The sequence below is a fragment of the Dermacentor variabilis genome, chromosome 5 (genome assembly GCF_050947875.1).
Source record: "Dermacentor variabilis isolate Ectoservices chromosome 5, ASM5094787v1, whole genome shotgun sequence".
NCBI lineage: Eukaryota > Metazoa > Arthropoda > Arachnida > Ixodida > Ixodidae > Dermacentor > Dermacentor variabilis.
Genome location: NC_134572.1, coordinates 36299451 through 36316280, shown reverse-complemented (window position 1 = coordinate 36316280; position 16830 = coordinate 36299451). Strand labels below are relative to the sequence as shown.

General features: G+C 43.3%; 1 protein-coding gene across 2 annotated transcripts in view; it reads left to right on the top strand.

The window, feature by feature from the left end:
- The window catches only part of LOC142582432 (protein CDV3 homolog A-like), a 30390-nt gene that overhangs the window by 821 nt on the left and 12739 nt on the right, over positions 1-16830 (top strand). For both annotated transcript variants that reach the window (XM_075692146.1, XM_075692145.1), the window contains exon 3: positions 5750-5958. In XM_075692146.1, coding sequence (XP_075548261.1) covers positions 5750-5958 — 209 coding nt within the window. The remainder of the gene's footprint in view (positions 1-5749; positions 5959-16830) is intronic.

Genomic DNA, 16830 nt, shown 5'->3' with positions numbered 1-16830 from the left:
CTAATTTGTCCATGCATATTGTAACCGGTGGAAGCAGTTCGCAGTAATGTGAAATGTTCACTGAACTCTGGCCACTGATTCTCTTAGTTAGTGTCACATTGTCAGCTTCACAAGTTTTAAAACATAACTGTGCTGCTCGTTAGCTTGTATCAGTGAATATTCATTTCAGGGTTTTTGTGTACTTCACATGGCTCCACATTGTAGTGTCACCTTGTCAGCTTCACAAGTTTTAAAACGTAACTGTACTGTTCGTTAGCTTGTATCAATTAATATGCATTTCAGGGTTTGATGTACTTCACATGGCTCCACATTGGGATTTCTTGAAACACATCTGCTCTCATGCTGAATGCCTTCTGGCTGTAGCAAACAGCTTCTGTTTTGAGCACAGAATCAGCCAGGAAGATATGTTCAGACTGATTAGCTATAATGAGAACCAACTTGTCAGCAGGTGTATTTACTTAAAGCAATGGTAGTGTACATAAATCTTATCTTAAATATTGAGGGCTTTCAGTTGTAACCAGTTTGCTTGCTGGGGCCTGACAAGATGCTGCAAAAGAAAAGAAAACTCAAGGTGAAATCCTTGTTTTTCTGTTTAAATCTGCCGTTCTGCTTGCAAGTTTTAGTAATGGTGGACTGAAAAGGAGCGTATGCTAGTGAGCATACATACGAAAGAGCCAAATGTATAAATTTAAGGCTGACTAGTGCATGTACCTTTTTTTCCACCATCTAATGTTAGTGTTACAATGGCTTAATTTTGATGCTTATGATCAGATCAGAGTTCCTACCTTTTTTATCGACCAGATGTGTAGCGATGTGACATTGCACTCTTGAATAGTTGCACATATTCAGTGTTCTACTCTAAATTTCCCTGTTGTGTTTAATTCAGCGAGTATAGTACTGCTGCCAATGTTATTTCTTGTTTGGTAAGCTCAATTTACTGCATGCAAGTGTCTTGTGTCCATTGCATCCAGAACATTTTTTTTTTTTTGTAAGCACTCTCAGGCAGGACACGGTTTCTCTATGAGGTGCACACTGCTCTAGTTTTCAGCCATGGGCCCTACATTTATCTCTTTTGATTTAGTTGTGTGCCAGTTTTTATAGCTGGGACAGTGCTCTGCCATTTCTATGCACCTATGACATTTCACCATAGTTGTGCAAAGTGGAAGCCTCTCTATTTCATTTCACGTTTTGTTAACAGTTGATTTCCAGTTATCAGTTTATAGCAGTGAAGTTTGCTTCCTGGGCAAAGGCATTTTGAAAACAGCTGGGGTGAATACCACCCATATCAGTCTGCTATTGAGTAGCACTCTTATTCTTCAATACTACTGTCTCCTGTAGTAAGCAGTTACAACACTAGTCTTGATAATACAGTTTGTCATTGCTCAGCCCATATACCTTATGTAGCATGAGTCTAAAATATGGTGTGAAAACAAGTCCTACATGTCAAAGCTTGTGCTTGGTACAAGGGTGGGCATACATTAATCTTGCGTAAGCTAATGTTTTTCATTTGGACTATATGTGGGTGCAGAGTACTTTTTCTCTGCAGAGTGCAGAGAAAACATTGGCTAAGTTGAATATGAAGTGTTACTACCATTCAGGTGAACCATAACTGTCATACATCATGAAATAAGAAGCCAACAAACACTGACACCAAGGACAACATAGGGTAAATTACTTGTGCTTAATAAATGAAATAAAGAAACGATAAAGTAATGAAAATGAAAGTGGATGAAAAAACAACTTGCCGCAGGTGGGGAACGATCCCACAACCTTAGCATTATGCGTGCGATGCTCTACCAATTGAGCTACTGTGGTGCCTTTTACCCATCCACTTTCTTGGGTATTTGTTTCCTGGTAGAACCCTGGGAGTGTTACCCAGCGCCACCACTCAAACTTTGGCGGCAGATGTGGAATATCCTCTATGCCGCAGGCGTCACGAGATTGATATTATTGGGTGAAGGCAACCGGTCAATAAACCCCCACATGCTACCTGAAGGCATCAATGTTGCCAGATTCGAGACCCTCGCTATGTAATAAATGAGAAGAAAGGGGTTTAACAGAGGGGCCCAATTTTTTAGGATTGTTCCCCACCTGCAACAAGTTGTTTTTACATCCACTTTCACTTCCATTAATTTATTGTTGCTTTATTTCATTTCTTAAGCACAAGTAATTTTCCCTATGTTGTCCTTGGTGTCACTGTTAGCTTCTTATGATATGACTAATAAAAATCGGGCCCTTCGGTTTAACCCCCTTTCTTCTCATTTAATACATTGTGAAATTTAGTGCTCTGTTCATTTATACTTTAGCAGTGATTTATGTGTGAGGTTTGTTGGTCACAATGAAATAAGAATGGTTGTATGTCCCTTTACATACATGATGGTTTCTGAGTGATAATTTCTTAACAAGCCCAGATGATTGGGGTGAGTTGCTGGGCATAAATTCATGAACAGACCTCAGACACTCGTGATAGACATTGGATTAGTTTGTACTGGCTGAGCATTCTTTGTATGTCACTGGTGGGAAGAGGTTATAGCAGAGAATCATGGACTTTTTTTTTTTTTCATATTCGAAAGTCAACCATGGTGTGTTCGGTTTCATGGCATTGTCGGGCATTTTGCTCACATTATGCCAAAAGTTGCCAGAAAATTCTCCATTGGCTCATTGTCCACTTTTGAATGCTGTGTAATCTTTCTTTATTGCTTTCAACTTGTGACATCTGCTGCAGGATTTTCAGTGCGGTGTAACTATATGTAATTCATTTTTGTGTCTTTACTGGCTTACTAAGCTTCTGCTAAAAAAAAAAAAAAAAGCTGGGCTTCTTGAAAAGTGGGGTCTATTGACCTAGCTTAATATTTCTTTTCTTTTTTTTTTTTTGTCAGTCAGTGTTTTGAGCCGATGTTGTGACAGCCTCTTCAGTCACAAGTTATAAGGAAGTGCCAATAAAGTTGCCACATGGTGAAACCATTTTAGCACAAATAAAATAGACACAAAGAACACAAGACCAGACACGAGAGGTGCTTGCGGTGTCCAGTCTGGCATTCTTTTTGTCTGTTGTATTTGTGCTGTGATGGCTTTACCAATCAATTAGCCCTAAAACAAGTTATTTTAAAATGTGTCACAGTCGCCTAACTTTAATCCCAGGTGCTGCAGACTTTATAGGAATAAATTCAAGGTGATAGGATAATTTATTGTTTATATAATATTGAGTGTTTGCAATTCTAAAGTAACTGATCCTTGATTTAGTACACAGTCAATTGTGGCATGTTTCTCTATAATATGAATTTAAATGCTGAGTCAAGGCACATGCCTATGTTGCAGGCATTGTGAGAAAACTTTCTTCACCACTGCTAATGGGACGCGTCCTATTGAACTTCCTGTCATACATGGTGGTGCCATTAGTAAAGTGGTCATGTGTTGTGACACTCTGCATAATGAAGTGAAATAGAAGCACATTGAATAAGCAGAGTCTTCAATTTACCCACAGCTAAATGTCCATGCTTTCTTTCTTTTCCACCACCTGACAGAATAGGCAAAAAAGTCACGTACACAAATATGCTTGCCGTGAATGGAGAGTATAGAGGAAAGAGAGAGAACAAAGCTTTATTCAGCTCGAATTGCTGATGGTTTGCTGAGCAGAGTCCCTCCATCCAGAGCCTCTCTGTTGTCTTGTGGCATCCCGGCGTCGTGCAAGTCCAGGATGTCACTGACAGCAGTAATGGAAGAGGTTAATCGTGCTTAGGTCTACTGGAAAGGCTTGATGGATCAGATAGTTGTTTTCTGTGGGATAATTGGAGCAATGAGCAGCAACAGCTCAATGAGTGACTTATGGGGCTCATTTCGTTGCCAAAGTGAGTTGGTGTAATAATCGGGGTAGTTATGTGCATAATTTATTCAGACAACCTTAAGTTTTTTTTTTCATTAGTTTAACTAACTTTACTCTGTATACTGTCTGAGATTGTCGGGAAGTGGCATTTCTTGCTTGGTCTCAATTATGTTTTTAGTTCATCTGTGCATTCTTTCCCATTTTATTCATGTTTATGGCAAAACGAATAGAGTTGCTTAGCCTTGTGTAAGTACGCTAGTATGAAATGAATACAGTAAACACTCACTATTGTGTGTCCTGTGTGTCATCTTTTACATCCTGCACATTGTCTGCTGTCACAGTGCAGTGTTCCATGTCACATTAGTCTTGGCGGCTAGACGACCTGAAAATAATGCTAACAGGAAATGTGCCCACCAACACTCGCTCTCATCTTCTCTGCTTCCACCAGGTTAGCTAATTGGTGAGGGTTTAGAGCAGTACATCCCAAATATAGCCCTTGTATGCTGGCTTGCTGCCCTTGGCAATGGGAGTGGCAGTTATCTTGCATAAGAATGATGCAGGACCATGAGGGTCTTGCTTATGGGCCTAGGCTTGCCATTGGCATTTCACTTTGGTGCACAGGGAAACTCATCAGGCGGGTCAGTACTGGAAAATAACCCAGTGATAGTTGGTATTGCTAGCCCAAGCTTCTTAATGCATTAACATTCTTAGGGTACCTCACGCACTTTCCAGAGGCCAACTATTTATTCATATAGTATATAACAGTTTTCCTGCTTACGTGGGTCTCTAGGTTAGTCTGTGGTCGAATTGGTAGTGCATTGAGCTGCTGTGTAACAGGGTTTGAAACCAACCATTGGACCAATTGGGTCACTGAGTATGTGGCTGTGTGTACATACGTGCGTCTCTTCAACGAATCTCATTCACACTGACGTGGGTCACTGTAGATGTAGGACTGGGTAGGTACATCTGTTTGAAGAAACTCTTTCATGCCAACTTGGCACACTGGGTACATGCCACTCAGTCTGTGCTGAATGAACCTCTTTAACGCAACTTTGATCACTGGATATATGCCAGTAGGTGTGTGCCATTCTTCAATGAACGTCTCTGACACCAACTTTAGTAACAAGGTATGTGCCATTGGGAATGTGCCGCTCCACAATGACGAGAAACATCTTTTAAATTTCTCCGTAGTTGAGCGGAATCAAACCCACAAGGACAGCAACCCAACACACCAACAGGCTATACCACAAATGGACTGGGTAGTTGCCACTTTTCAGTGGACGCCTTTCACATCAATGCTTTAGCTAGCAGTGCCAATAATGCACTGGTTATGTGCTGCTCTTCAATGAACCTCTGGCCAACTTGGGTCACTCAGTATGTTCCACTGAGTGTGCTGCAAACGAGGAACCGATTCTCAGCATTCGCAGGCACCAGCATGCCACACTTCTCTCTGGGGCCATGCATGGACTTCTCGGCAGAGCCTCTAGGTAGTGCAGCGTGTCCAAAAAGAATCTAGAGGGAGTAGCCCGGTTGCCTCATGACGTGTTTCTCGGCATTCACGCGCACCGGTGCGTCATGCATTTTAGAGGCAATGCGCAGGCTTCGAGGCAGCAGCTCTCTATGGTGCTGAGTGTTCTTATAGCAGCGGGAAAGAGGAATCTCACTGCAGTACACGCCTCATATGTAACTCTCCTTTATGGTTGCAATACATTGTGCTGCTATATTGATTCAATGCTAGATGCATTATCGTCAACAGCCATTATGAGATGGGTTCAGCTAAATTTTTTTATACTGTAGCACGATCATGACCGCACATAGTCCTCCACTATAGCATCTCCTGCTCCTGTGCTGGTTTTGGATCATTAAAGGCCATTAGTCAATCCTCTGTGGCATGTCTAAGCTTAACAGCTCTCGCTTTTTGTGCAGGGAAAAAGAGAAGGAAGAAGAGGCAGCAAGGGAGCAGCTGGACGAAGACGGTGAGGACTCGCAGCAAGCCGGCGACCAGCAGTCTGGACCCTGGAAGGTGCAGCAGCAACAACTGCAGCAGCAGCAACAGCAGCAGCAGGCTGCCGCGGCAGAGGAGCCATCTTCGCCACCCCCCGAACCCGAGCCACAAGCACCACCGCCGAAGACAGGTTGGCACAGCAGTATTTTAATTGCCATATTTGTACTAAAGTAACATAACCATGAATAATGCCAGAGGGGTAGTTTTGGCAACATTGAAAATAATTAAAAAGTGCAGTCTGGTCAGGCTTAACGAGGTAAATCCTGCAATTTTTTTGTCAGAGATATGGTTTTAGATTCCTCTGGCGCTTCCTGTTATGTATAACTTATATCAGTTTATAGATATGCAGAAATACACTCAACTGATATTTTAGACATGCCTGATAATTCGGATGCCTTTGCAGCACCGCTACGTATCCCATAGAGGCGATGTAAAGTCGCCAACCAATAATTCAAAGTGGCCAAATAATTGGGACTCCAAAATACTGGATTCGCTAGAAAATTGGTGAGCTTATTCTACAAGTGGCCAAGAAAGGTGTGCCATATTTTACAGTCATCACTCTCGGGGATACCTTCAATTTGGTGTGACTAGTGCAAGATACATCAGCATCTATGAACAATGACAATCTTGGCACAATGCCAAGCACGCTATCATAAGACACATCGGCATATGAGTGATGGCGTACTTGGCAAATTGCCTGGCATGCTAGCTTACCACAGTGTGGAAACACCGCCGCCCGTTCACGCGTTCGGTGCTAGTCACAAAGTATTGTGAAAGTGAAAGTATCTTTGAAAGTGATCATCTGGGGATGCATCCCAAGTTTGTGAACATGTTGCTATTCACACGTATGCTTGCCTTTGGCCTGAATAGTCTGCAGCATCGATTTTCCAGCGATGCCTTTTATTCTATTTCTTTTCACACTTCTCACGCTTCATCAGTTGTCAGCGACACTCCACCCGTGTTATCACTGGTATCGGCCATTAACGGTGGATGATAAGAGCAGAATGGAATTCACACCTCATATCGCAAATGTAGCCTTTATCAACGTTTCTAGAATTTCTAGTGACAATAGCCTTTGACTTACTGGCTTGGCTTGCCTTTAGGTTTGGGCACAGTCAGCAAGTACTAGATAAACTAGGCTTTGCTAGCTTTGGTTTCGAGGAGGCGCCGGAAACAAGGTCAGCGACAAAAATCTCAACTTCTGTATGATTCGGTGACCAAATTAGCACACAGCCATGCATTTGAAGTCTGAATTAATGTATGACACGCTGTACTGTGTGTGAAAATTTTGGTTGCTCTAATATGTTGACTCTATGGGGCCTGTGGCGAGGCAATGGAGCTGCCCGAATAACCAAGCATGTCGTAATTATCAGTTTCTAAATAATCAGTCGGGGACTGTACAAGGAAATTTGAAATTTCAGACGATGAAACCCTTCGCCGTCTGATGTTTCAGGCTTTTTACTGTGACTGCAGTCCCATAGCAACATTCGGAGCTACCATCACAGCTGTTTTGATTATCTTGTAGCCTCAAACCAGCACTCTTGCACGCCAATCTGCTGGCAGCTGTATCCAGCCATAGCCATTTGTGTTTGGCCACATTGTGTTTGGTGTGCAGTAGTTTAGTGCTGTTGTCAGGCACGTACCCAAGGGGGGGACTGGGCCCTCCCCGCGCCGCCCACGCCACCACATCTCACACACATTTCTAAAGTGCCGCCAAATCTATGTTGAGACTTGACAGCTATTCGGCGGTCAACATTTTGCTGCCTTTTTCCCTCCTTTTGGATGGCGGTAGTTATCGACGTCTCCTGGGATGTGAAGGCCAGTTTCCTCATCAATTTGGTGGCCGCACGGATAACTTCAGATGCATTCAGTTGTCACCGTTCATTCAACGGTCACGCGCATCGTTGTTGCTTCGTTAGCTCAACCTTCTTCATTTAGACTGATCCAGGGACCAGGAAAAGGATTCGGTTCATGGTCAGCTGGTCTGTATGCACACGGAACGAGTTGGATAGATGGATGGATAAAAAACTTTATCAGGGTCCTTTAGGGCGTGCACTAGCGCGCAGTTGGGGCCAGAGAAAATGCCAGTCGCGTTTAACTTTTCTTTTTGTTTCATTATTTCCTCGAGTGACGGCTCGCCGCGACGCTGACAGATCCTCGGAACCTTATACCTGTGATATGGGTTAGATAAAGTGGAAAATAAGATAATGCGAGACAGCGTCCATCATCAAGAAGATACACAGACTTGTGTCTCTTGTGTCGCCCGTCTGGCGCTTTAGTGCATCAGTAACATGCACCAACTAGCCCAACAAAAAGTTCTGCTGGTCCATCATCAAATCCTGCTATAACTTTTACACTCATAGGCAATATGACTGTCGCCCATTAACTCGTCTGGCTTTTCCCTAATTGCACAGCTCTTTTCGTGCAAAATTGCCAACTGGAAACGAGTTGCAAGGATTTGAGAAATTAAGCAATCTACCAAGGGAGAGTGCCAAGGCAACAGCCAAACAGGAAAGAAAAGTTAAAATCAACAAATTTAACCGTTCTTTATGAAAATATTCATGGATTAACATCTTTTAATTTAAAAGGGAAGTAGAGAAAACACTGCCACAAGTGGAGGACAATTCCGTGTGTTCTGAATGACATTTCTACAGTTATCATTCGAGACGCTTAACGTCGCCACTTCTCTACTGTGCTTATGTAGATGTTTTTCTAACCTTCCGCGGTGGGCGCAGTACGTGTAGAGTCACAGCTTCCTGTGCCATACGCTGTTGTACGCGACTGGCGGCCACGCATGGTTACGTAACTTCCCAAATAACAATACGAGTCGGTTGTGGCAGTTAACTTGTTAGAGCAGTAAACGAGAGGCCTAAAGGAACTGTGATTGTTTCAGAAATATATATTTCTGTATAATTCTTCCAGAGCTAATTGAAAAAAACGCTACTAAAGTCGGATACAACTTAAGTCTGCTGAGCACGAGGTCGCGGGATCGAATCCCGGCCACGGCGGCCGCATTTCGATGGGGGCGAAATGCGAAAACACCTGTGTGCTTAGATTTAGGTGCACGTTAAAGAACCCCAGGTTGTCAAAATTTCCGGAGTCCTCCACTACGGCGTGCCTCATAATCAGAAAGTGGTTTTGGCACGTAAAACCCCAAATATTATTATTATTATTAACTTAAGTCTGCAGTGAAGCCCCGCCCACGCCCTTATAACCGCCAGCCACTGTTCCTTCACGAGGCTGCAAATAATTTGTACTTCAAACTTTTTTCTGTAACCCAAATAAGACGGTAACTACAAAAATAAAATTATTAGCGTGTAATTTTCCCTCGCCTATTATAGTGGAATGGCGAATGCCTAATTCTTTATTGAACTGAAATAACATGCTTGCTTCGCTACAACTATTTGTTGTGAAGTTTTACTTCAGTTGGCAGTGCAGTTTCATGCGAAATGCATGAATATATTTATATATTTTGTCCATGTCTGTGGCACACCTCATTGCTTCCGCCGATGAGAAGACTCTTCAAGAACAGCAGAAGCTCCGGAGGTATCAAGTACGATGCCATGTTTAAAAAGGCCGCATGACGACGATTTTGTTTGCTTTTGTGATTGGCTGGCGGAGTAACGCAACTTCGCGTGGTACGTGTGCCTTTGTTTCCAACTGCTGTTTTTAAGTTCTATTCTACTAAATTAATCTTTACACTTTCTGGAGGCTTCTTTATTTTTTCTTGGCAGTGTTCTTCCTGCACTTCTTTTCTGTGCGAGTCCATTTGACGTGGTGCTTTGTTTGCCATGTAAAGGAGAGGTGTATCGCACAGGTGTACCTGTAAAATGCACCTTCATTCGTTTCTCTTTTATGGGTTTACGCGTTTTTTCGGCGAATGGGGGGCGTTGCTCACATTTGTACTAGTAAAGGTAGCCCCCTCCCTCATTTACATAGAAAAGTTACCTTGGGTTGCCCCCCCCCCCCCCCCTTGCTCAAAAAAGATCCTGGGTACGTGCCTGGCTGTTGTGCACTGTGCAATGCTAGACCTAGCTGCTTCAATGTTCGCTGCCAAAATTCTTGCTGTTCGGTGCCATGTTTTTCATTAAAAAGATTCCGTGCTACAGTAAAAGCTTGTTAATTCAGATCTCACGGGTCCGGGAAAAATGTTCGAATTATCAGAATGCCGAATTAACGAATGAACAGAAAAAACAACATTAATATCAAGTTGGAGAAGCATACCTTTATTTACTGAAGTATTTTGCAATAGTCGTCTGCTTTTTCATGCAGATTCCGGCTGACATCACAATTTCTCTTAACTCTTCCAAGTGGCCAACAGCCCGCAAACTGTTGGAAGTGCTCAGGCAAACGTCCTCCAATATCAGAAGCGCCCCTGTGACTTCTCGTGAGGTGCGATGAGGTTGTGGCTGCACCTCCACGCATGACTCTTCGTCTGAATCATGGTCTTCCCAGGCGTTCGTGACATCATTAATAATTTCTTCATCGGTCAGGAGACCAGTCGTGGCGACACAAACCTCAATCGCGATGTAGTCCTGAAGGGTCACATCTGTGGGAAGGACAGCATCGAAGGTCGAGCATTCATCATCGGTGGATTCGGCTGACACCTCGTCAGCTAGTGCCGCATGCTCGGGCCGCACAAAATCACTGTGCTGAAAACATTCAGCGATGACTAGCGGAGGTGTATTTTTCCAGACGTGGGCGATGATGTGTACTGCACCGAGTAAGTCCACTTCATACAGCTTTCCAACTTCTGAGCATAAGATCATTCACTGTAGCAGGTGCTTTCCATACTTCAACTTCACGTAGTGAATGATACCCTAGCCCATCGGCTGAAGGGCACATGTAGTGTTGGGCGGCAAAAAAAATTACCTTGACGCTCTTCAGTTAGACTGTACAGTTATGTGCACTGCAGTTGTCAACAACCATAATTATCTTGCGGTCCTTAGATGTGAAGTGCCGGTCTAATTGCTGCAGCCAGCCTCGAAAAAGCCGAGGTCATCCAAGCCTTCCTGTTCGCTCTGTACTCGACAGGAAGGCTTTTGATGTTTTTAAAACAATGTGGTTTAAGTGCCTTCCCGATGACGCGCTCCATGCCAGTCATATTGGCGGCAAGAGGCGCAGTTATCCTTTGCTTGCACTTCTTGCTACCAATGCACGGGGGTCTCCTATGAAGGTCACCTTCTTGTCGGGCAGAGCTCTGAAAATTAGAGCAGTTTTGTCTGCATTGAACACGTCGCTTGGTTTGTATGCGGCGATGTGCTTAAGCAGCTTCACATTTTTCCGCTGGGTGGTCACGCTTTCGTCAACACTGGCCTTTTTGCTACACACACTTCTGAAGACGAGTTTGTGTCTCTTCCGAAACCTCGCGAACCACCCTTCTGAAGCTCTGAACGATTCACTGTTCATCATTGCAGCGTACTTCTCACCTTGTGCCATGATGAGAGGTCCGCTCAAAGGTAGATGCACGTTGCAACAGACAGTAACCCACTGGAGCAAAGCTTCTTCGAGCTGGGGATGAGCTGCGCTTTACAGCCGCTTTCTTGATGCATGAAAGTTCTTGCTTTCGAAGGCTTGGAGAATCTGTTGTTCAATTTTCACATACGTTCCCAACGTACTCCGCTTCACATTGTGCTTAGTCATAACGTGCTGTCGCGATTTGCCGTTCTTCAAAGCCTGCAAAATTTCCACCGTAGTCACCAAGTTCTTGGCTTCGTACTTCTGCCGCTCTGCCAGCATTGCCATCACTGTAGCGCATGATGGCGGTGGCATGCAAAACACGGTCACAATGAAAAATGAAAACTCCGCAAGAAGAGATGATGCCGACTCGACAACACAAGGGAAAATGGTGTCAAAGGCGCAGTGGAGCAAAGAAAGAAGACACCGCCGTTCGGTGACGCTGTGATCTGGCCCCCACTACCGTATTTACTCGCATAATGATTGCACCCCTGAATTTGGTCGTCAAAATTCACTTTTTTTTAATTTCCTGTGTAATGATTACACCCTGAACTTGCCGCAGTGATATGTCATGTGCCAAGTCTAGCTAATAATGATCGCACTTACCATCTGTTGAATGCTATGCGAACAACTCTTCAAGATAAACCAAGTGGTCTGCACACACCAAACATTCTTAAGCAGATGCCCCATTTCATTCCTTTCATCACTTTCCGCACTTCCGTGTAAAAAGAAAGCTACAACCAAACTTGCCTTTATTATGTGTAGGCTTTATAATGGTTGTGGTCAACAACAAAAAAGGTGCCTTTCGATTCTTCTCCTCTGCACTCGTGGGCCCACACAACAAATCGCAAGGGGCAATGATAGCAGCCACGTTTACACTGATACGTCAGAAGTGTACCCTATTCATATGCCGACGCTTGTAACACAGCTAAGATATTAGCCCACCCTTAGCGGAAACGTGCCATATTAGGATAGTAGTGAAGACAAATGCCGCAGTTTCTGCAGCATGCCCGCCATGTGTTCCTATGTCACTAGCAGCTAAGTGCGCCCATCTGTTTCTGTCCCCTCAAAGTGGACATGGCTACGTTACTGTCGCAAACTTGCCGAATATTAATAATATTATTCATTACTGATATGGAAGAAACTGTTTCAATGCACATAATGTACTCACGAGAAGAAGAAAAAATTGCGTTCGGCGCGTTCGGATTGCTCCGCCGGCCGCCATTTTTGTTTTGGTGTTCCGCACTACATACAGCGGCAGCCACCTATTTGTTGACCTGTTGTCATCCCGCAACAAATGCGGGATGAAAAAAATTTTTTTTCGGGAAATTTAACCTGTAATAATCGCACCCCTGAATTTGCGTCAATATTTTTTACAATAAAGTGCAATCATCATGCGAGTAAATACGGTAATTGATGACGATGGGGGGGGGGGGGTGCCTCTCAGGTTTCGGTTTCCCTCCAGTGGTGCCAGCGCTGCTTTACCCCACTTTCGTGTACCGGCAGCCATCCGCATTTGTCCGAGTTAAGCGGTGCGGGGCCGAATTCTGACGAATTAACGCAGGTTTGGTCTTATAGACTAACATGCACTTTGGCCGGGACAAAAAAAGCCGTCTGAATTATCCGAATTTCTGAATTGGCAGGTGTCGAATTAACAAGCTTTTACTGTATCGGCAATGGCACTGAACTCCGCCTTCGTCATCCTCACCGCTGGCTTCAAAGCATTGAAAGCACTACCATAGGTTGACGACAAAAAAGAAAGCCACCTTTATCGAGCAAGCTGAGAGCGGCCGGTCGCAAGCTGACGTGGGCAAGGAGTGTGGCATTTCCAAGCAGACAATTTAGGATTTCCTCAAAAATAAGGTGAAAATCTTGAAAGTGGTAAAGGTTACATATGTTGATCTCGTGTCTGCTGTCAGTATGCTTTCAAACACCTGGGAGGTCGCAACAAGATACGCATCGCAACTGTTTTCACAAAGAGTGTACGAATGCTCTAATATCACTGAATCGAATATCTACTATTCGATTTTTCTAATATTCGGTATATTTGGTGAAACATCCAGAGTAGTTGGTGCCTTAATGCGCGCAGCTCTTTTACGGCGCACGGTCTTAGTCGGTACAGTGTTCATCTGCCGGACAGAGTGAACAGTGACAAAAGCAACACAAATTTTGGAAAGCATGATGACATGTGCAAAGATTAGGCCGATTAGCCGCTGGAAGCCACGCATATCACATCAGATGTGCATGTTCACACACGCTCACACACACACGCACATATTCATGCACTTTGGAGCTTTCTATCCATTCAAGTGTAAGCCCACAGACAAACTTGGTATGCTTACCCATGGACACAAATGCCGCTTCAACAGGTATCAGTGAAACCATTTATTTTATTTATTTTCAATGCCCCCAATCGCTGAGGCGTTGCAGAGGGGAGTGGATGACAACATATAAACAATAAAGAACAGAATGAAACGTGCAGCGTTATACAGTATTAGCGACAAATTGTAAAAGGGAAATTAAATATAACAGAATGGTACTAAAACAAATATAACTGAACTGAACAGAAATAAACACTGCATGTTATACAATATTAGTGGCAAAATATGAGCGTAAGAGAAATTTGGGAAAGGGAGGAATAAAACAGGAGAAAGAAAGAAAAAAAAATGTGAGAACGCAAAAGAAATTGCAGGCATCACGACGCATGTAAAAAGAAAATAGGGGAGGAGAGATACACAAGATGATTAAGCAGGGCTATCACAATGCCAGTGCGCACAAAAAGAATGGGAAAAAAGAGAATCATCAGAAATGGAAACAATGTCGTCGGTAGGTGGTTCCAATCATTTGATGTGCGCGGTATAAAGGAAAAATAAAATGTGTTTGTGTTGCAAAAAAATACCTTTAACTTTGTGTTTGTGGTCAATCCGTGATGAGCGATAAGTGGATGGCGTGATAAGCTCGGTACGTAGTGATGAATGATGGAAGACCTTATAAAAGAGGATAAGGTGGAAATACTTACGACGGAGTGACAGAAATGGCAGTGATAAAGCGTGTGTTATTGCTGTTATACTTGTTGTACGATGTTAATTAGAAAGAAATAAACATTCAGCGTTATTCTGAATTAATTTTAGAGACCTAATTAAATTTGCACGATGAGGGTTCCAGATAGCAGCGGCATATGCTAACTTAGAGCGCACAAGAGTTTTGTATAGAAGCATTTTGAGGGGAGGTGGGGCTTTATTGCAGTTACGTCATAAGTATCCTAATGTGTGGTTAGCACTGTTACTGATCATAGTAATAAGAGTATTCCACGTTATATTGTAGGTAATAGTAACCCCCAAGTACGAGTATGATTATACATGGTCAAGTTTGATATCGCCTAGTTTGTATGTTGAAGAGCTATCGTACTGCCAAGAAACAGTCATTAGTTTGCATTTGTTAGGATTTAAATTCATGAGCCAGTTATCGCACCAACTTGCAACGGTATTTAAGTCCGTCTGCAAGACCTTTTTATCATCGTCGTTACGTATTTCCCTGTAAAGTGCACAGGCGTCGGCATGCATATGCACAGAAGAAAAAACACAGTTAGGCAAATCATTAATATATATTAAAAACAAAAGTGGGCCTAAAACTGAACCCTGTGGTACTCCCAATGTTACATTTATTTCAGGTGAGTTATGGCCATTAATTGGGGCGTACTGGAGGCGGTTTGTTGGAAAGCATTCGAGCCAAGACAGTATGTTACAGTCCAGATTGAGTGAGGAGGTTTTAAACATTAGTAAGGCATGATTACCTTTTTCAAAGGCGTTCACAAAGTAAAAAAAAAATGCAGTCTATCTTGGAGTGTTTGTCAAGTATAGTATGCAGATGATGAGTGAACAGAAGTAACTGGGTTTCACAGAAAAATGTATGCCTAATGGGCAGTGCTTCGTCAGGCATTAGTGACTAAAGTTACGGTTTTGTGCCGAATCGATGCTGATCTATTTGCAGCAGGTGCATGATACTGGGAAAGTTAGCAAACTGCCTCACCAACGTAAGCGAGTGTACAGGATGGCACCAATGTTGCTTATGGCCACCACCTTTGCAACACACCGTGCAGCAACCTCTGCCTCCGGACGCCGTTCATAGACACACATGAATATATACATGTGTGTGTGTGTGTGTTAGCTTTGAGCAACCCCTCACATGACTTGTTTTTGATTTACACGGTGGGCACGAAAGTGTCATGTGACTAGGGCCTTGTGTGAGCTTAACATGGTCTTTGCCCTGCTCTGCTTTGACCAGACCCCTGCTCTTTGCCATCAGTGCAAACAAAGATCTACTCACACAGCGACAATGCTGGCTGCACGTGAATGTTTGATCAAGTGACATGATGCGTAGTCCGCACTCTCATCTGCCTTGTAGCTTGGCGTTCAAGAGCTGATGATAACCTGCAATACCCACATGTCCTTAAAATTGGGAAAACCCTTCTGTATTTTGGAGAAAAACCTTGAAGAGGAAATTAGCTATGCAATAAGATTCCCATAGAGCACAATTCCACTATTAAACTTAAAATGGCATAAAAATTCAGTACAACGTAACTCAATTGCTTCTTGAGCTTCAGAGGTCCAGAAAGCACTTGATTCTGTTCAACTTGCATTCAGTCAATAAAAAAAAAAATTCCACACCATCATGCGGGACTGAGCTGTAAGCAGTGCTGGCATCCGAATTCGGTGTTCCCTTTAATAATAGCAGACCATACTGCACATCTTGGTTCCTAGGTACCTACGGTACTGATAGCTTGCAGCATTCTTGTTATGCAATGCCACTAGATTCCTGAGCATGTGCAACAATGTGGTTTCTTGCACAAAATTTGTAAGCATTCAACTTCATGATAAATTTTCTGATAAGTACTCGATTCAATATTCAAAGTTTTTTTTTTCTTTCTCAGTTCAATTCACTCTAACATTCTGTATTCACACACCTCTATTTTTCGGCCTAAGACTTCACCCTGTGTACTCAGACGGTGATCTCATCTGAAGACAACAGCATGACTGATCAGTCCCCTTTCTTATACTTTGAGATCGATGACCTGTGCACCACTGGGATTGCAATTCCCACTGAGATAATGTTTAAATGATTCGCTGACATTGATGAGCTGGCCTTCTGCATCAACTTAATCGATAAAATCTGCCATCAAGTGATCTCAGGTTCGGACAACTCAAAAAAGGAGAGCAAGTACCTGTGCTGCCAACGACCTCTGAATTGACGCAAGCACCGATGATGCTACCATCAGGGTACACTAATGACATGAGCCGAGCCAAAAGTAAAGCATACATTATCACATGCAAGCAGAACGCTGTACAAATGCACATCAACAAATTTTTCAAGCTACCAGGGCAATAAAAGGCATGCAATAGTAGGCACGCCACACTCGCCTGTGTGCCCCACACCTCTGCCGCACCGGCTTATTTTTCTTTTTCTGGATTTTGCATTCCTTTTATTCTCTTTTGCAGTGCAGACACCCAGCAGCCAGATTTGTTGTAGCCAATATTGTTACATTCGA